Source organism: Jaculus jaculus, chromosome 14 (assembly GCF_020740685.1).
Source record: "Jaculus jaculus isolate mJacJac1 chromosome 14, mJacJac1.mat.Y.cur, whole genome shotgun sequence".
Lineage (NCBI taxonomy): Eukaryota > Metazoa > Chordata > Mammalia > Rodentia > Dipodidae > Jaculus > Jaculus jaculus.
Window position 1 is genome coordinate 80678590 of NC_059115.1, and position 22375 is coordinate 80700964.

A 22375-nucleotide genomic window follows, 5' to 3' on the forward strand; every position below is an offset into this window, starting at 1 on the left:
TGTGAGTTTTAAAATTAAGACCAAAACTACAGCGAACATGCAGAAAATGCACATCCTCACTGGGATCCCCAGTACTTTATTGATTGTAAATCTTGTTTATTCCTTCAGCTTCACCTCCACTGGAAAGTGGGGGTGAAGCACTCTTCCACTCCACTAGCACGTGCTCTAATAGTGCTTAGCAAGAATGTCTATGAAGTGAATTTCCACAGCAGACTGGAATTGGGTGAGCTAAAGGTAAACTTCAAGAAATGATAATTGCATTATTACCTCATTCTCTTCAGAAAGTGGTCCCCAAGGTGAGCCTACTGACACCTCACAATTGCCCACATGTTTTCACCCTAAACATATGTGAGCACGTTTACTTTCTATGGATAGAGTGCGGAACACTCTGAATTGCAGATCAAGGAAAGGGTTATATTTCTCAGTCCTAGCTTTGTGCAAAGACTCTCAAGACACTGAGGCTCAGTTAGGATAAGTCACTTGAACCTTTGAATGTGATAGAGTAAAAAAATATGTTGGCAGAGTATTCAAATCATTTTATTACAGATATTGGTATATGGATAATTTGTGAGACATATGACAGATACATGATAGAATAGAGATATATGCTACAATCAGAGTCAGAAGCAATTAATTATGGAAGGTGAATGGGCAGAAAATGACATACAGATGAAGAGAAGTCAGCTAGTTATAAATAAGGACACATCCAACAAATGTCAAGAGATGGACACAAGTCATCTGCCCATGGAAAACACCAAGGTTAGTTCAGAGAAGAGATTTTATGTTTCAGATAACCTTTTTGCTACCTGTATTTGGGTATCAAAAATAAGACATGTCAGCTGGGTGTGGTGGCACACACCTTTAATCCCAGCACTCGGGAGGCAGAGGTAGGAGGATTGCTATGAGTTCGAGGCCACCCTGAGACTCCATAGTGAATCCCAGGTCAGCATGGACTAGAGTGAGACCCTACCTTGAAAAACCAAAAAAAAAAAAAAAAAAAGACATGTCGTCTGACATGATTTTGTACATTGAAAGCCTATGAAATATATAAAAATACATTATTATAACTAATAAATGACTTCAGCAAGATTATGGGATGCAATAACAACTTAAAAAAAATCAGTTGTGTTTCTATGCATTCAATGTGCAATTTGAAAACTAACTGAGGAAAAAATCCATTCATTCAAAGACTAAAATATCTAATAATAAATTTAGTGAAAGAAATGTGATACCAGAAATTAGATATCTATAAAACATATTTGAAAGAAATTAAAAGAATAAAAAGGTTTTCCATGTCCATGAATTGGAAGACAATATTGGTAAGATGGCAATACTTCTCAAATTGAATGTGCAATTCTTATCTAAGATGAACATGGAATTATAAGGAACCCCAATGCGTCAAAAATAATTTTTTTTACAACTTATTTGAGAAAGAGAAAGAGGTCGAGAGGGAGAGAGCAGGAATGGGTGTGGCAGGGAATCCAGCCACTGCAAACAATCTCCAGACGCATGCACTACCTTGTTCATCTGGCTTACATGGGTCCTGGGGAATCGAACCTGGGTCCTTTGGCTTTGCAGGCAAGTGTCTTAACTGCTAAACCATCTTTCCAGCCCCAAAATAAATTTTTTAAAAGAACAAAGGCAGTGGATTCATACTTCTCAATTTCAAAACATGACTACCAAGCCACAGTAATCAAGACAGGCACACCTGTAATATCAGCACTTGGGAGGCAGAAGCAAGATGACTGCCTCAAGTCTGAGGCTGGCCTTGTCAACACAGTGTGTTCCTAGGCCAGCCAGGGCTATATAGTGATATCATGTCTCAATTTAAGAAACAGCAAAATAAAAGAAATAGCTGGTTATGGTGACACAGGGCTATAATCCCAGCACTTCAAAGGCAGAGGAAGGAGATTTAGGAGTCAAAGGCTATGCTCAGCTACATAGCAAGGTATAGGCTGGCCTGGACCATATGAGGCAGTGCCTAACAAAAAGAAAAGGAGGAAGTGAGAGTAGGAAAAGTGGGGGAAGAGGAGGGAACGAGTAGAAGGAAGAGGAGACAACAGCATGTAAAATGTGATGCTGCCTCAAGAATGCCACATCATCAGTGAGATAGAATTGAGAGTCTAGTCGTGGTTAAGTACATCCAGACAATCGATGTAGCAACACAGTTAAAGTAGAAAGCGAATGACAGTAGTTGTGGGACTCCTTGAAATCTATATGCAGAAGAATGAATTTAGATCACTTCATGAAAACACATAAAATAGGTATAAATAGATTAAAGGCCTCAATTTGAAAGTTATAATCATAAAACTCTTAGAAGGCCACATAGAATTCAACCTTTGCGTTTTTAGGTTAGATAAGTTTTATAGATATGATTCTAAAGTAAGAGAAACCAAAACAAAAAGATAAATTAGACTTTATCAATGTTAAAAACTTTTATGACAAAGGGATACTATTAACAAGGTGGAAAGACAATCTATTGACTGGGAGAAATTTGACAATTGTATAACTGATAAGGGTCCATATGTTCTGATAAGGGACACACACACACCTGTTATTATTTAACAAAAGTATTGGTAAGTATGGGGAGGAACTGGAGTGACTATAACATTTCTGGAAGGAATATGAAATGGTAAATCTTCTGTAAAAAATAGTTTGGTGAGCCTGGTGTGGCAGTGCACGTCTTTAATACCAGCACTCAGGAGGCAGAGGTAGGAGGATCACCATGAATTTGAGGCCACCCTGAGACTATATAGTGAATTCTAGATCAGCCTTGGCTAGAGTGAGACACTACCTCGAAACCTTTCCCCTCCAAAAAAAATCATTTGGTGCTGGGATGGGGACTAGGGGAGGAGATGGCTGCATGGCAAATGCACTTGCTATGCAAACATGTATAACTGAGTTTGGCTCTCCAGAACCCACGTAAACACTTGTGGGGTGTGCACATGTCCTAATCCAGGGCTGCACTGGAAGGTGAAGACAGGTACCTTCCTAGGGCTTAATGATTTATTAATCTACCCAAAGTGGTGAGCTCTAGGTTCTTCAATCTTGATTAGTCAAAAGCATTTGAATAAGGCTGTGGAGGAGATGGGAAAAAGTCCTGGGTGAAAAGGAGCACATTGATCAGAGGAAGCTACTTACACATTCAATTTAATTCCTTTCAGCAGCAAGAAGTCTAAAAAAACAGACATAACATATATCTATATTGGTTTTTCTGAGGTAGGGGCTCATTCTAGTCCAGGCTTACCTGGGACCCACTATGTAGTCTCAGGGTGGCCTTGAGCTCATGGCAATCCACATACCTCTGCCTCCCAAGTGCTGGGATTAAAGGCATGCGCCACCACGCCTGGCCCAGACACAAGATTTATATTTCTCATTCTAGATGTAGGACAGGTAAAGTATATTGTATGGAAATGGCACACTTGGCAAGGTATAAGGTTAGCCAGGGGTCCAATAACAAGTGCGAATACCATAGCTGAAGGAGAACCTCTGTGGAGACAGGCTCTTGCTGAATGGCTAATTATGTCTGCAGCAGCACTGGGAAGTTCTGTGATTTGGGATTCTTAACCCCATCCAACAATAAAGCTAAAGGCCTCTCTTAGGGAAGGAATTTTGATGTCAAGAAAATTCATTATCAAAAGTCCACACTTGAATGAGAACCATAGAGCTCTTCATAGTTGACTCAGTGAATGTACTAGGTGCTCAAATGTCAGCCTTCTTCTCATACATTGCCAATCTGGTCCTGGAAATGTACTGATGCAGGGCAGCCCTTATTGCTTAATGATTCTACTAATCAGCCACAGTGAAATGATCATGCCCAGTGAATGCTCTTCCTTTCATAGTGTCTGTGGATTAACAATGATGGTAGCTCATATTTACAGCATCAGCCACACTCAACACATACTGCTAAGCATATAACATGCATTATGTCACACAATTCTTATGAGACCCCAGTGGGTACTTTTTACATTTTTCAAATGGAAGTAATTTTCTGTTTTGCAGATGAGAAAGGTAAAGGGCAAATCGCATGTTATTACTCTGCCTGCTAATAAGTAAATGAACTCAATTAAGAACCCAAGTCTTGGGTTGGAGTGAGAGCTTGGTGGTTAAGGTGCTTGCTTGTGAAGTCTAAGGGCCCAGGTTCAGCTCCCCAGAACCCATGAAAGCCAGAGGCACAAGGTAACACATGCATCTGGAATTTGTTTGCAGTGGCTAGAGGCCCTGGCAGCCTATTCTCTCTGTGCCTCTCTGTATCTGTATCTCTCTAAAATAAATAAACAAGGTATAAAAATACTAACAAAAAAGAACTCAGGTCTTTCTGACTTCAAAGTCAAACTCTAAGCTGTTGAAGAAACTCCTTGGGTCAAGCTACACGTTATGCTATCAGTCACAGAACTATATGCCATGGTACCCACTTCTCAGCCTCTTCTCAGCCTGGAATTTTTATAGAATCACACTGGCCAGGAACCTGACTTCTGTGGTCATCTCCACAGTTACACCAGGGTCCCTGTGATTCAGTAGCAAAGGATACACCATCCTCTTGTCATGCTGGTCACCAGACCCTGGAACCTCTACAGATGCCACACAGAGACCCTTTATTGGCAGAGTTTCTGAAAAAATGCAGCCTCCAAACACTTCTGCACAAATGCATCGAATGTGATGGATCTAAATCAAACTTGGAGTCCCCTCCAAGGGAGGGCATAAGAATTGGTTCTTACCTTTTCACTTGTCTCCAGTAAAATGGACATTGAGTCCTGGTCACTGCACTTGGATGCTCTTTGACATTTAAAGAATTCATGATTAGGACTGCATAATATTGTGTATCTCAGAAAATATTCCCACGGTTTCATCAGATTTTCAAGGAAGTTTGTGACCATAAAAGGGATCATATCTACTTTAATGTGCTCCCACCCTAAGAACAAGGTGAGCATTGTGGAAACAGCAAAATGACAGGTAAGGACATGAGCTTCCAAATACAGCTTACTGACTTTCAGCTCTGGTTCACTTTCTTAGATGCTGCCCTTAGTAGATTACTTAATGTCTTTGTGCCTCAGTTCCCTTTTTTCTATGTGAGAATGGTATCAGCCACATGTTCAAAGATTCCATCAAATGGTATGTACACAGAACTTAGAAGAATCTCTGGAATTTGGGAATGGTCCCTAGGTGTTAGCTATTATAACAAGAATAATCTTTTTTTTTTTAACTTTTTAAAAAGTTTATTTATTTATTTATTTATTTATTTGAGAGCGACAGACACAGAGAGAAAGACAGATAGAGGGAGAGAGAGAGAATGGGCGCACCAGTGCTTCCAGCCTCTGCAAACGAACTCCAGATGCGTGCGCCCCCCTTGTGCATCTGGCTAACGTGGGACCTGGGGAACCGAGCCTCGAACTGGGGTCCTTAGGCTTCACAGGCAAGCGCTTAACCGCTAAGCCATCATCTCTCCAGCCCGAGAATAATCTTTAGACAAGGTAAATTCTACTTGTAACAAGTTATAAAATGGCTACATACTGTGACATTTATTTCCAACCCCATACAGCTGTTAGAAGAAGCAAGCACTTGGTTTCCTATGACAACAAGGTACTTGTCTTCATGGTGGTGACCTGGTTCTGCTCATAACAGAAGTTCATTTAGTGCCAGGACGACTGGCTTAAATACAGCTATTCGACTCCAGGCCCCACCTACTGGATGCTGCTCTTCAGGATCCAGATGGATATTTTAAGGTCGTCAAATGCTCTGCCTGGAAGGGAGTCTACCCTCTATTAGCACAGCCTGGCTGATGTAGTTTCACTCAATCATATATTCCACACCAGTCTTATTATTCAAGGGAGATAATGAATAATCCCACAAAAATATTATGACCCAAGCCCCTCCGCTCAATGCTTAAAAAAGACCTAAGGGTGTTCATGCAATTCTTCTCAGATGTTTTCACTAATATGATGGACTTTATGCAACTCACTGCTAACTATGCAGGAATTACTCCTGAAAGCTGCCTCTGGACAGCAGAGAATGGCAAGAATAAAAATCAGACCCTTTAATGCTGACAACATATCAATGTCCCCATGGTTTAAAATGTATATGCTCAGTAATGACAAAACAAAACCCCTACCTTTCAACTATCCATGAACACATCACTGTTAACTTGTCTACTTTTAACTCTAATCCAGATTCCAACTGACATCAGATTATGACATCTTCAGAGCAACTAAGACCAGTGTTAGTGAGTAATAAGGGACACAGGTGCTTTAATGTGCTGCTGGGAACAGAATTTCTAAGACTGACATGGGAATATCTCACAAAATTCTTTTATCCAAGGTAGGATCTCACTCTGGCCCAGGCTGACCTGGAATTCACTATGTAGTCTCAGGGTGGCCTCGAACTCTCAGTGATCCTCCTACTCTGCCTCCTTAGTGCTGGGATTAAAGGCTTGTGCCACCATGCCTGACATCACAAAACTTTTCAAAAGCAAATTCATTCATTCATCATTCTATTCAGAGAATTTACCCCAAAGAATGTGACAATTGTATACATTACAAGGATATTCACTTAGCTTTATAATGCAAGAAATTGAAAAAAAAAGTATTCACAATATGAAATTGGTTTACACAATTATAAGGTCATTTTAGAAATTTATGCAGTCATCAAAAGGTATTTAAAATATTTTGATGTTCGATATGTATTTTTATTTATTTATTTTTTAAAATTTTTTTAAATTTATTTATTTGAGAGCGACAGACACAGAAAGAAAGACAGATAGAGGGAGAGAGAGAGAATGGGCGCGCCAGGGCTTCCAGCCTCTGCAAATGAACTCCAGACACATGCGCCCCCTTGTGCATCTGGCTAACGTGGGACCTGGGGAACCGAGCCTTGAACTGGGGTCCTTAGGCTTCACAGGCAAGCGCTTAACCGCTAAGCCATCTCTCCAGCCCCGAGATGTATTTTTAAAACAGATACACAGTATGATTCACTCGCATTTCTAGTTATGTATAACACACAAACAGACCCATACATAAATTCTGGGAAGCTATGTGATAAAAACTTAACGGTGATAACTTTGAATGCTCGGGCTTTTGAGTAATTTTATTTTTTCCTTGATAGTATTATATATTTTATTAAAATGTTTTTATTTATTTGTTTTCTAGTAAAAATATTGTTGCTCTTTCTTTCTATTTTGCGTTATTAAAAACAGGAGAAGTCAAATACCTTTTGAAGGCACTTAAAGTAAATAAAATAGAAAGAATGAATCAATTAGAAGAGGTAACATAATTAATTATATAACATGCACCTAGTATAAAGCATTCAAATTCAATATCAAAATATTTAAACATCTCTTTAGGCTAAACTTGAACATGAAGCTGCTATGAAGAGCCCTTACAGTAAAAATCTCCACACACACCGCAGCTTTGTTATAGGATAGCTGAGCATCACCTCTTCCCATCTCAAAGAATGGTATTTATGACATTCGTAAAGGAACGGAGTGAAAATCTCCACACATCCCACAGCTTTGCTATAGGATAGGTGAGCATCACCTCTTCCCATCTCAAAGAATGGTATTTATGACATTCGTAAAGGAACGGAGTGAAAATCTCCACACACCCCACAGCTTTGTTATAGGATAAGTGAGCATCACCTCTTCCCATCTCAAAGAATGGTATTTATGACATTCGTAAAGGAACAGAGTGAAAATCTCCACACATTCCAAAGCTTTGTATAAGATAGCTGAGCATCACCTCTTCCCATTTCATATAATGGTACTTATGACATTTATAAAGGAAAGGGTTTGTTGCTGAAAAATGATCTACATAGACTTTGACTTATGAAAAAAATTGTCTCTTCCAACACATATTTCTGCAATGTACTTAATTGTTTTCCTATCTTATTTGTTGTTGTAGAAAGTTCAGCCACTTCCCCTAGTCTTGCTTTTCCGTCATGTCACCCCTTCCTTCACTTAGGTCTCATTTATTAGAGGGGATGGCTATGGCATGTGTTTCCATTGTCTTATTAGAGTGGTTACACATGCATTTGTATTGAAAGATTTTTAAAATTTAGATTGGACAAAAGAAATTAGGCTTGAATTAATACATGGAAAGAACACTTGGATACAATAAGATAGTGCTAATGACCTGTCCAAATACTTAATTCACTTTGGTGTTATCTTTGTTTATTGGCCAATGTTTTAACTATAATATGTAGAATGTTCATATTAATAGAATAAATTCAGCAGCTGACACAGAAAAGAATATCACACACAGAATATGACTATAATGAAGAGAGGCTGAAGGGGGTAGGAAATGAAATGAAAAAATGTTCAATAAATCTTTTGAAGAATATATGTGGACAACAACCATTCTATCGAAAATAAGGTCAAGCCGGGTGTGGTAGTGCATGCCTTTAATCCCAGCACTCTGGAGGAAGAGGTGGAAGGATTGCCATGAGTTTGAGGCCACCCTGAAACTGCATAGTGAATTCCAGGTCAGTCTGGGCTAGAGTGTGACCCTACCTTGAAAAACTAAAAAATACAAATAAAAGCCAAATGAGCTAGGTGTAGTGGTACACTCTTGTAACTTCAGCCCTGGGGAGGTAGGGACAGGAGGATCCGGAGTTTAAGACCAGTACTGGATCCACATAGAGTTTGAGGCTCTGGGCTACACATACTCAAAAAAAAAAAAAAAAAATCAGAGCTGGGTGTGGTGGCGCACGCCTTTAATCCCAGCACTTGAGAGGCAGAAGTACATGGATTGCCATGAGTTTGAGGCCACTGTGAGACTACATAGTGAATTCCAGGTCAGCCTGGACTAGAGTGAGACCCTACCTCAAAAAAAAAAAAAAAAAAATCAGACATAGCATCGTTCTTAGAAATCATACAGCCCATCAGATGTAGCATCTCCCCTAGACATACAGCCCATCAGACGGGGCATCTTCCCTAGAAAGTGTACAGCCCTTATGGAAGAATATACCCAGGCACATGCACCAGCAAAGCCTGTGTTCCTTACTCGTGCCCTGTGCCTCCCCACACTCTTACCCTCTCTGCCTGCCTCTTGTCACTGCTTTACCATCCACCCACCATTAACACCATTAACTTCTTTGTCAAAAACTGAAAATGAGAATATAAATATTCCTCAGACTTGAAGGTTAGAAACTAAGGTGTTTATTAAAAATTAAAAATTGATGGTAGGTAATTATTAAAATGAAAAATTCTAGGGTGAATAATATTAAAATTAATTATTAAATATTTAAAAGGTATTTTATTTTTATATGTATAAGCTGCTTCTTTTTTAGGAATTAGAATTGCAAGGATCAATGAAATACTATTAAATTCCTTAGATGAAGCCTTTGTGCAAATTCAAGGCATGTGCTGAGTCAAAATGGGACTTTGGGGAGATGGCTCAGTGGCTAGAGCATTCATCAGTCAGGACTCAGTAGAGAAGTTCAATCCCAGGACCCCCATAAAAAGCTGGAAATCCTCCATGTCCTTTGTAATCCCAGAACACAGATCCAGCTTCACAGCACAGCACAGAACAACAGCAGAGCAAGATTCAGAGAGAGATTCAAATGAGGAGTAGTGGTGAGGAGCAACTGGAAAGATGTCCTCTGAATGCCTTACACACGGCGTGACACACATGCACCCACACTGACACACACAAACACACTCATGCACTCACACACATATCTTTTTAAAAAGTGTAACTTTGGGGCTAGAGAAATGGCTTTGCGGTTAAGCGCTTACCTGTGAAGCCTAAGGACCCTGGTTCGAGGCTCGATTCTCCAGAACCCATGTTAGCCAGATGCACAAGGTGACACATGCATCTGGAGTTCGAACATTTGCAGTGGCTGGAGGCCCTGGTGTGCCAATTCTCTCTGTCTCTCTCAAATAAATAAATAAAAATAAGATATTTTTTAAAAAAGAATGGATGAAGAGATAGAAGTATATAGAATTATCTAGAAAGGTAATTGAAAGTCCAATCTTAATGGGTACATTAAAAAGCCTAACACTCGGGTCAGATAATGGCTCAGCAGTTAAGACATTTGCCTGCAAAGCCAAAAGATCCAGGTTCGATTCCCCAGGACCCACATAAGCCAGATGCACAAGGTGGCCCATGTATCTGGAGTTCGTTTGCAGTGGCTAGAGGCCCTGGCACGCCCATTCTCTCTCTCCTCTCCTCTCCTCTCCCCTCCTCTCCTCTCCTCTCCTCTCCTCTCCTCTCCTCTCCTCTCCTCTCCTCTCCTCTCCTCTCCTCTCCTCTCCTCTCCTCTCCTCTCCACTTCTCTCCTCTCCTGTCTTTCTCTCTAATAAATAATAAAATATTTTTTTAAAAAGCCCAACACTTGGGGCTGGAGACATGGCTTAGCATTTAAGCATTTGCCTGTGAAACCTAAGGATCGGGGTTCAAGGCTCCATTCCCCAGGACCTACATTAGTCAGATGCACAAGGGGGCACACGCGTCTGGAGTTCATTCGCAGTGGCTGGAAGCCCTGGCATGGTCATTCTCTCTCTTTCTCTCTGCCTCTTTCTCTCACTCTCTGTTGCTCTCATATAAATAAATAAAAATAAACAAAAAATTTAAAAAGTGTAACTTTGTAAGAATTATTGTGTTCAGCCAGATTCACATGCAACAAAGAATACTGCCTTGGTATCTTGTTTGTATTGTCTAATGAAATAAACTTCAACTTAAAGAAGTAAAACTCAAATACAGCAGCAAATCTTGGTTATTTTAGTAATTATAATCTTAAACTATAGATTTTAAATCCTCATTAAAATGAACTACAACAAAATACCTTAGAAATTAATAAGACAAAAGTCAAATAATGAATCTATTTAGATTAATTTGAGAATTTAATTAGTGGTTAGTGGCTAAAAGCTTCAGAAAATAAGAACTGGATGAACAGGGCTAAGCAGATGGCTCAATGGTTAAGGCACTTGCCTGCAAAGCCTAAGGACCTGAGTTCAATGCCCCACTACCCATGTAAAGCCAGATGCACAAAGTGATGCATACATCTGTGGTTCATTTTCAGTGGCTGGAGGCCCTGGCACTCTCTCTCTCTCTCTCTCTCTCTTTCTCTTTGCCTCATTCTTTCTCTCACTCTCTCAAATAAATAAACAAATATTCAAAAAATAATTGAATGAGTAAATGACAAGACTGCACAGCTGCTGCAGTAAGGAGAGCTAAAAAATTAAGAAAAGTAAGTAAAAGACAATGAGAGTTTCCTCCGCATCTTAACATTAATTAATATTGCACAGGCAATATTAATAATCTATGAAGGCTTCATTACAACACAGGTCTTTCCTTAAATAAGAAAAATCCAGTGCATGATGAATGACATGGGTATTTCTGAACTGACGAAGCAGTAAGTATGGAAAGTGAAGCGCCTCAGTGATGTACAATACCCACAGCCATTAGCACTCAAAAATAGTAACAGCCACAGCACACACACAGAACACACTCTAAAAACAATTACTAGTTGAGTTAGACAGAAAAATAGCATTTTGATTATTACTCCAAATTATCAAAGTGAGGATACCACTGCAACATATTTTACTCCCCTAAGACAACAAAGTGGCAGATCACTGAGACCTATTAAAATATAGGTCTGTACAACTCTGCAAGATAGATACATCACTGAGCTGCCACAAATATGCTTATTAAAATGATTTATTAATGCCAAGAACTAACATCTACAAACTCAGCTTCAACAAATTAGCAGCCAATTGCAGAGAAAACAATTATGTTACATGTGTCCTATTTACATGAAACTTCACCATGAGAGAAGCTGGCCCGGAGCTGTCAGGGACTGAAGTATCAGCAGCAATCCATAAAGCTACTTGTTTTTCTTGTCATTTACGAATTAAGCCACTTCCAGTTCACGCAGATCCTACCAGGTGCACTAAATTGATGTCATTATGCGCCATCAGGAAATACCCACCGAGACCTAAACCAGCACTGAGAAGTTCTGTTAAACAGCTGTGTGTTCTAATTGATTTGTATTATTTAAAATAGGAACAGTTAAAAGTCAGTTATCGGATGATGTGTGAAAGAGATGCCCAAAGTGCCCAGGGAGACTGAGTTCAGAAAAAAGCTGATCACTGGCACGTCACTTGAGCACTTATGGTTATTACTGCAGGAAGAGCACGTAAGTCACCAGTTATCAACCATCATTATAAATCACCAGGCCTCACAGGCAGCTTCAGGTTTAGAATCCCTAGCCAGCGCTTCCTATATCACTCACTGAGCGTCAAAAGGAACCCATTCACCAAAAGGCCCTGACAGTTTTGTGTGTCCTTGTTGCTGCGTTTTGAGTGCATGCATGCTTTTATTATTCTTACCTTGAGAAAAATTATGGAAAATGAAACTCACTGGAAATTATCATATGTCTGTAAGCTTCAAGCATGCCAAAATTTGAAAATGAAACCAGTGGTATTTAACATATGGAAAATGTAGGGCTGGAGAGAAGTCTTAGAGTTAAGGTGCTTGCCTGCAAAGCCTAAGGACACAGGTTCAATTCCCCAAGACCCATATAAGCCAGATGTACAAGGTGGTGCATGTATCTCAAGTTGATTTGCAGTGGCTAGAGGTGTTGTCATGTCCTCTCTCTCTCTCCTTCCTTCTTTCTCTCTCAAATAAATAAATAATAAACTTAAGCTATGGAAAATGTATAGTACACAAATTCATCCTATTCCACTCTACAAATACTTAATGGAGATCATACACAGTATATGTTTGGTGTGCTTAAATGAGGAAAATGAATGAATTTCATCTTACTCTTACCCATCTAACATTTAACATTATTCACTGAATTGCTGTCACCTTCCTCAAACATGGAAACCAAATCCTACTTCTGAAGACCCCATATGCTGTTGGCATGGACCATGGAGAGACCTGGTTGGAATCTGGAAGACAGCCAGTCCCCAGACAATTAGCTCATCTAGTGCTGTAAGGTGCTACATGAGCTACTGGGGGAAAGTGGCCAACATCTGTCCAAGCAACTCAAAGTCCAAATGACTCAGAAGCAAACAACTTGATGTGACGCTCACAACGGTGCAATAGTGGCACATAGCCATTGTGGGTAACCAACTGCTCCTGGATTGGCTAACAGATCTGCTCAGTGGAAAGGAAACCATAACTGGAACTGGGAAACAAGTCAGAATTATATTCAGATAATGATTCTGCTTTCCATTGTCAAGCTCCCACTAACCTTACACTATAAGAGGGTCTACATACTTTTAATTCTCTCTAAATTAATAATGGTTATCCCATTTAACCAGTGCTGACTTCACTCTCCAGTGGAGAATCGCCTTCTCTTTTCAGACAGGAGCTGGACCTGAGGAGATAAATGACCCAGTATACTCCACCTGGGCTCTAGCTGAAACCACAAAGGAATTGGGGAAATGAACAAGAGTGCTGCTTTCTTAGTTAATCTGCTATCAGCACAAGGGTGATGGAGATGATAAGGACACTCAACACCTACCAAACCAGAGATCCAGAGGCTCTGAAGTGCTCATCACTGAAGTAGACTTAAAATTCTTCCAGAATGGCTCATGGAGTTTTGTAGAAGAGGGGGAGGAAAGACTGTTAGAGCCACAAGTTGGGACATTTTGCACAGAGACCCTGTCTCCTCTCCATAATGCATGACCCACAATCCCCTTGGAGTTGACAGCATCCCCAAGGAGGAAGGCTTCTTCATAAAAGGGGCAGAGAGGTAAAGGATGGTGCCAACATGTGTCATTTACATTCTAAATATGTCCATATCTAATAAAAAGTTCCTCAAGATTCTTGGTCTCCAAATTTATATTTTATTGTACTTTGTGCATATACATGACATATGTGTACATGTGTGTTAGGTGCATGTACGGGGAGTATGTGTGCATGTGAGTTTACATGCATGTGGAGTATATGTGTGCATGTGTGTATACGTGCACGTGGAGGCAAGAGGTCATTGTGTTTCCTGATTAGTCTCTGCCTTGATTTTTAAGAGTTTTATTTATTTACTTGTAGAAAAGAGAGAGTGAAAGCATACCAGAGCCAATTACGGCAAAGTGCAAATGCACGTGCCACGTTGTGTACCTGGCTTTTCCTGGGTACTGCGGAGCTGAACTCAGGCTACCAGGCTTTGCAAGCAAGAACATTTAACTGCTGAGCCATTTCCTCATCCCTGGACTTTGTTTTCCAGAGACAAGTTTCTCACTGGAGTCAGCACCTCATCTAGTGAATAAGTTGACCCTACTGTGTCCCACTCTTCTCTGCCACGTGCCAGGACTGCAGAGACCTCACGTGGCTATCTCTGGTCCTCACCTGTCCACACAAGTCTTGCTGCCACTTTGCTTACACATGCCCATGTGATGGAGGGACTTTTCTTTAAGGCTCATGCCTGTCTAGTCTCAGATTCCAACCCACGGGGAATCGATTGTGTTGTATCATACAGTAAACACGTGTGTGCGCATTCAAGGGTACATGAACACACACGCCTCTTGGGTAATGTCTCAGATTCCAAACCACAGGGAATCAATTTTGTTGTGTCATATAGTATACATGTGTGTGCACATTCATAGGTGCATGAACACACACCCCTCTTGGGTAATGACTGTTTGAAAATTAGCTTCTCTTCCAGCCCTTGTTTTGTTTCTAAGAGCAAATGGGAAAGTTATACATGAAATTCAAACTGCATCTTACCTCCTTTTACGTATAGTATTTCTAGTGCCTGAACTGTATGATTGAGATTAGAAACTGGGGGGGGGGAGGGGCACGGCAGGTACAACGCTTGCCGTGCAAGTGTGGGGCCTGCGTCCGGGCTCCAGCACCCACATGAAAGGCGGGTCGGCCGGCTTGCACCTGTAACCTAGTGCTGAGGTCGAGAAGGGAGAATCTGGGATTTGTGGGGAGAGGACTCTGGGTAAAAGTGCTTGCTAAACAAGCATGAGGATCTGAGTTTGATCCCCAGCTCCCATGGAGAAAGCCAGGCATGGCCCCACATGCCTGTGACGGGAAAGCTGATGTGGGGAGATAAGTGGGTGGCCAGGCTCCCGGTCAGGTACTCTCACCAAAATGCAGTGAGCTCCTGGCTCAGTGAGGCTGTCTCAGGAAAATAAGGGAGAAGACTGATAGAAAAGATCACCTCCTGCCCTTCCTGGGCCTCCAACCATGTATGCATGTGACACATGTATCTGCACACACACACATGCATACAGCACACATGGCCCCACACAGAGAAAACAGACATAAGTTAAACCACAATTTGATCAAACTCAAGTTATAACTACCAGATTGTCAAACATACAGGTAAGGACATAGCATCACAGATAGTGATTCTAATCCAGTAAAAGTAAAGGTAGTGTGTGCCCACATGGTTTGCACGTGACCTGTTACAGCTACACCCATAGCACCTCCCTCATACCTGACAACCACCAAACTATTGGACAGTCTAGGAATTTGTCATTTCCAAGTGTTACAGAAATGCAATCCTGCACTACGCACTCTTTGGAATTGTCTTTTTGATTCAGTAGAGCTGTCTAGTGACTCATGGAGGTATTGAGTATATCAACAGTTGGTTCCTTTTGATTGCTGAATAACATTCCATGCTAAGGGTATACCACAGTCTGCTTAAACATCCACCTGCTGGAAAACCCCTGTGTTGTTTTCATTTGCTATAAATAACTTTTAAAGATACATATTTAAATATTTATGGATGAGAAAGATGATGTCTAGGATTTGCTTCAAAAAATGTCTAGACTAGATAAGCTTGGAACTGAGTATATAGCAGTTGCAGAACATGTAATTAGCACCTGGAAGCCCTCGGTTCAAGCTACAGTACTAAATAAATAACTATATATATATATATATATATATATATATATATATATATATACAAATCATATATATATACATATAAATGAATTCTACCATCATCTCTACTTTTGTATGTTTAAAATTTTCTAAAACAAGTCTTTAAAAAGATAGACAAATTTACTTATCTGATCACTACACAACCCCACACATAAAACACCTTTAAACAAAATTGAAGGCATATGTGTTTGTGTTTATTTTTATTTGTTAATCTAAGAGCAAGAAGGAAATAGGGGAGAAAGAGAGAGTAGGACAGAGAGAATGAGAATGAGCACACCAGGGTTTGCATCTGGCTGTTTGGCTTTTCAGTGGAACTGAACCATGGCCAGCAGGCTTTGCAAGCAAGTGCTTTTAAAAGTAGAGCTGGACTAGAGAGGTGGCTTAGCGGTTAAGGCACTTGCCTGCAAAGCCTAAGGACCCATGTTCTACTCTCTAGATCCCACACACAAAGCCAGACACACAAAGGCTGATAAGGCAAGTGCAAGGCTGTACATGCCCACTAGGTGGTGCAAGCATCTGAAGTTGGATTGCAGTGGCTGAGGCCCTGGCACACCAATTCTCTCTCTCTAAAATAAAATATTTTTTTTAAAGGCAGAGCCAAATCTCCAGCCTGAAAATTGCATACATTAATCTTGTGACTTTATACCATACTAAGATCACAGAAATTTTATTAAGTATATACACACACACATATATAATTATCTACATAATATATATCAGTCTTATGACTTTGTAAGCATATATATATATGTGTGTGTGTGTGTGTGTGTGTATATGATTTTATGACTTTATACATGCCAAGATCACAGGAATTCTTGCTTAAAACACAGAGGCCATATATTCATCGATCATTTCTGATACACTCACTGTACTAATTGCTACAAGCTGGGCCCCTGTTAACTTCTTTATTAGGTTGCAGCATTGATATAACAGTAGTCCATAAGGTTGGACAAAGGCAGGTGAGTAATCAGCATAATCAAATGTATGAGATTCATGAGTGGCTTGTCTTCAAAAGAGAGGGTTCATGTCTGACAGGAACAGGCCCTTATCATCAAGACAAATGCTGAGGGAACGGAAGTGTGATTACTAAAGATGAAGAGCAACCAGCTATATGAGCACAATCAGGCCTGGAAATGAAGTGAGATGCATTTCATATTATGCAAAGTCTGCTTTTGTTTTTAAGCCACTCTGGAGCACAGGGTATTATTATCATGTTCAGTCTGCAAGCTAATGATTCTTTAGTATAATTCTGTAAAATGATGTCTACTATTTGGGCCATCAATATTCTATCAGCTTATCCTCCCCTAAGGCTGTACCCTACCCTCCAGCCCAGTGTGGACACATTTTTCCCCCATATAAGGTCTTGAAAAATAATTCAACAATTTTTCCAAAGATCTCAAGCAAAGAAAGAAAGCAAAAACACTAACTTACTAGTCAACCTGGCTTAAAAATCAAGATCTTTAGAAGACACAATGACTCTGTGACTCTCAAATGCCAAATGGTGAAACGACTACAGTGAGTTTCCATTGCTCGGTCTTGGATGCTTGAACAGGCACTGTGTTAAGCAACTCTAAAGCTTAAATAAGGTTTTGCTTTGTTTTTAAGTAGAAGTTTAAATAGGAGAAGTGATCTGACCTGTCCACAGACCAAATACTACTAAAAAAAATTTCAAAAGACCACCTAAATTTTATAGTTGGATTGTACTTGGATTATATCAAAATCTCTATTACCTGAAACTCAGGCATAATGTTAGAAATAGTGTTTATTTTGTGGAATTTGATCTGAACTATGTTAGTACTATGATAAATAGGAAAAAGAAGATCCATACAGTTGTCTACAAATTTAATATTAGTCAGTTTTTCAAAAACAGTATACAAACTTGATCATTTGGTTAAACAACTCAGAAAGTTCCATCAATGGATATAAATTTATTGGTAACATCAGATTAGGAGATTAAGAAAATATAGCTGAATTCCAAACCTTGTTCCTCAGTCATATGTCAGAACAGACATGTGGAATCAAAACATAAAATTACTTAAAGCATCAGGAGTTGTACTATAGGTTTGCATTAGCATAACAATGGGGCTGTTCGTCAGAGAAGAGGGGTAAAAGGAGAGGGCGCAGGTGTGTAATGGAAAAACTGAGGAGGAGCTGATCAGAGCACCAAGCTACATGCGTGTAGATTTTGGATTCGCTCTTCTACTATCTTTTGTCCTCTTTCTTGGCTCTTACAACCAAAAGTTTTCTGTGTCCTGTGGCTTCAACTCCACAGTATGCATTTTTGGATAGTTTGTGGTCACAGACACAATACTGGAAGTTGAAAGTCTTAGCCTTCACCTTCAAATATTGAAAAGTTAATGCAAAACAGTTTGCACAAAATAAGATGTCCTTGCTGAAAATCTTTAGGGCTATATTGCGTTTATATTCTACTACCTTTCTTCATAGTAACCACAAATACAACTTGGACTTCCGAGGGACCTGAGGTGGTTTGAGAGAAAGGAGCAAATGAAAGAAACAGGAAACATGGGGATGGAACAAAGAGATGTATTAAATCCAGAAAGATTTCCAAGAACTGCATTAGATGGAAACAAATAAATTCAGCAGCCATGTTTGGCAGGAGGCGTATAGCATGGAGGAGTAGAAGATGAACTTAACTTCAGCTAGAGTGAGACCCTACCTCAAAAAACCAAAATTAAAAAAGATGGACTTAAAAGAGCAAGTGGGGGCTGGAGGGATAGCTAAGTGGTTAAGACGTTTGCCTGCAAAGCCAAAGGACTCAGGTTTGATTCCCCAGGACCCACGTAAACCAGATAGATGCACAAGGTAGCATATGTGTTTGGAGTTTGTTTGCAGTGGCTGGAGGCCCCAGTGCACCCATTCTCTCTCTGTCTGTCTGTCTAATGAATAAATAAAAATAAATAAAAAAGAGCAAGTGTGGGGAGTGGCAGCCTCATAAGCCCTTGCAGGAGGGCTACAGGCTAAGCCAGGGCGAGGAAAGCACCAGTGGTTAAGAGTGACCGGTGGGGAGCGGCACAGCCATGAGCAGCTGGTGACTGCTCCAGGGTCGGTCCCCAGGCTGGGTCCGGAGAGCAGCAGTGAGAAGGAAAAGATCAATTTATTGGGCAGTGTGAATAATACTGAAAGTTAGTTTTATCTTCAATCAAAAATCTAGAAAATTGTCCCTGGCAGTCAGTGTCAAAGAATTACTATGAGATGCTAAGGATATTGATGTGACTGGGAGGTGGACTACTGTCATTATGATCAGTGTAAGTGAGCATAAACATTCCAATGGCTGACAAAGTCATTTTTAAAGGAAGCTTTCAGTAAGCTAAGAAAAAGCTTGGAGAAATTGAGCTTCTTTATTTTCATTTATTTATTTACTTGCAAGCAGAGAAAGACAGCAAGGAGAGAGAGAGAGAGAGAGAGAGGGAGGGAGGGAGGGAGAGAATGGGTACACCAGGACATCTAGCCACTGCAAATGAACTCCAGATGCATGTGCCACTTTGTACATCTAGCTTTTATATGGGTAGTGGAGACTCAAACCTAGGTCATTAGACTTTGCAGACAAATGCCTTAACTGCTAAGTCATCTCTCCAGCCCAAGTTGGTTTTTTTTTTTTTTTGGTATTTCGAGGTAGGGTCTCACTCTGGTCCAAGATGACCTGGAATTAACTCTGTCATCTCAGGGTGGCCTTGAACTCATAGCAATCCTCCTACCTCTGCTCCCGAGTGCTAGGATTAAAGGTGTGTGCCACCATGCCTGGCTCCAAGTTTTTTGATATAAGTAAAAATGATGTTAAGGTCATGTGATTTATAGGGTAAGGAATATTTTTAAATCTATAAAATAACTACTGATTTTAGCAAAGCAATAATCATGCCATATAATTGACAGATTTCTGTTTTCTTTACGTTTTTTAATTTATGTTTTAATATTTATTTTATATTTATATATATATATTTATTTTATATTTATATATATATATTTTTTATTTATGTTTTCTTTACATTTGCAAATCTTTTTAGCTCTCCTTTGGCAGATCTATTTTTCATGTTTTTCATACCTCTACTGCAAAATTATTACTAATCACAAGTTCTTTTTTTTATATAATCTTTGTTCTATTTATTTATTTGAGAGTGACACAGAGAGAGAGAGAGAGGCAGAGAAAAAGAATGGGCGCACCAGGGCCTCCAGCCACTGCAAACGAACTCCAGACGTGTGCACCCCCTTGTGCATCTAGCTAACATGGGTCCTGGGGACCTTGAACCAGGGTCCTTAGGCTTCACCGGCAAGCATTTAACTGCTAAGCCATCTCTCCAGCCCCCTCCCCTTTTTTTTTGGTTTTCCAAGGTAGGGTCTTACTCTGGCCCAGGCTGATCTGGGATTCACTATCTATCTCAGGGTGGCCTTGAACTTATGGTGATCCTCCTACCTCTGCTTCCCGAGTGATGGGATTAAAGGTGGGTGCAATTATGCCAGGGTCAAGTTCATAGTTTTTAAACAGATGCCCTGATGAGTACAACGAATCACGGGCACCACAGCTAAAGCACCTATTTCTTCATATATGTGCCAACCTTGTTTCTATGGTTCCTTAGGGACCACTTATGATAAGTGTTGCGCTGGAACCTGGTATATAGTGAATAGTGAAACAGAAAACAAACATGGTCTTCCCATAAGGGATCTAATAAGATAAAGAAAAACACAGACATTAATTTTTTAAAGAAATCATCCAAATATATAGTTCAAAACTATAATAAGCCCTATGAAGGAAAATTATAGGATGTTATGAAAGCTTATAATTAGGAAAGTAAACCAAGCCTTGGTCTGAGAAGATGTTTTTAAAGAAACTGTTTTTAAAATGAAATGTCTAAGAATGTAGAGGGGTGAGAGAGGGAAAGGAACAGATGGTAACTAACTGAAAAGGCAGGCAGAGATAAGAACTGCACATGACCAAATGACGATATTCTCACCTGCTGGGTGATAGTGTCCCATGGCCCCTGTAACAGCCGTGCCCTGTAGCACTCGTGAACTCCTTCCCATACGTCCTTCAGGGCTAACGGTCTCCCGTCTGTTAAAGTAGATGGTGAGAGTGCGTTAGTGAGCCACGTGACACGGTGGTGGTTTCTGTTGGTCTGAAAGGGCTGGAGGAGCACCACAACCTCTTCAAGAATCACCACTGTGCATACTACTCAACTGTCCAAAGTGCCGCACAGATTAGCAGTTTCTTCCTGAGGGAAGTTTCAAAATCCATGCTTTTTCCCTTTGTATCCATATTGCCACTGAAATATCTGTCCAGTAATTGCCTCCAAGACTTTTACAAGATACGAAACGTCAAATGTGTTTTTGAGAGAACTGAAAGAAGCAGGTATAGGCAAATGACCAGGCAGTGGGCTCTCACAGGTTACTAGGATACTTACATGAAGACCCAATACTCCCTCTGGTCACTACCGACAAGACCACGCTCTCGTTCTTTCGCTCTGTGCATTACCAGTGGAGCCCAAGTCTTCCTACTGGTTTCAGAAGAAAGTAAGAAAACAATTTCTTCTAGTAAGTGGTCTAGCATCTATTAGGGAAACTATGTCAAGTATGGGAATAACTGAAAATACTAGGTAGGAAGAGGTTGTTGTCAGAGGAAACCTGGAGTTCTCAGACAGAATTGGGAGACATTAGCCAGGTCTGGTGGCACACGCCTTTAATCCCAGCACTCAGGAGGTAGAGGTAGGAGGATCACCATGAGTTCGAGGCTACCCTGAGACTACAAAGTGAATTCCAGGTCATCTTGGGCTACAGTGAGACCCTAACTCAAAAACAAACAAACAAACAAACAAAAAAACCCGAAGGAGACACTGACATGCAGTGTCTTGTCTACAGTGGGTAGGAAAAGAGGGTTGTTGGGGGCATAAAAAGGGGCCAGAATGAAGAGATTAGTAAATCCATTAGTGAACATTAATACTTTTATTTGTTTAGCCAATTTCAATGATCTTTCTATATTTATTAATCACTCAATGTATTTCATTGAGTATGAGTTTGATGACAGCCTGAGACTACAGAGTGAAATCTAGGTCAAGGTCAACCTGGGGCTGCAGTGAGACCTACCTCAACAAACCAAAAAATGAAATAAAAAAAATCAGTGCAGTGTTCAGACTCACAGAACGTAGAATATAAGAAGAGATGTAGGTAAGGGGGAGACCGTAGGTTTGGACTCTGGGCTGTTTAAATCTGGGGTTGGCAATTATTCTATGGATGACTGAAAGTGATTTTGCCTTTAAATTCTACTCCTTCATCAGGGTAATTTTCTTTGTCTCAACTGTGTTCTTGTGAGGCGTACAGGAGTGAACCCATCCGGGTCTCTCAGGCACACAATGACAGCACTGTTAATGGGCATGTCTCTCGACCCCCAATCCACTATGCAGTCATCTCCAAGGCTAAAAGGTCTAAACTGGGGCTGGAGAGATGGCTCAGTGGTTAAGGTGTTTGCCTGCAAAGCCAAAGAATCCCAGTTCAATTCTCCAGGTCCCATGTAAGCCAGATGCATATGGTGG

At 40.3% G+C, this 22375-nt stretch overlaps 1 protein-coding gene across 12 annotated transcripts in view; it reads right to left on the reverse strand.

Moving 5' to 3' along the window:
- Positions 1 to 22375, reverse strand: part of Atg10 (autophagy related 10) — a 276423-nt gene that overhangs the window by 60746 nt on the left and 193302 nt on the right. For all 12 annotated transcript variants that reach the window (XM_045134450.1, XM_045134443.1, XM_045134442.1 and 9 more), the window contains one exon: positions 20804 to 20901. In XM_045134450.1, the coding sequence (XP_044990385.1) occupies positions 20804 to 20901 (98 nt within the window). The remainder of the gene's footprint in view (positions 1 to 20803; positions 20902 to 22375) is intronic.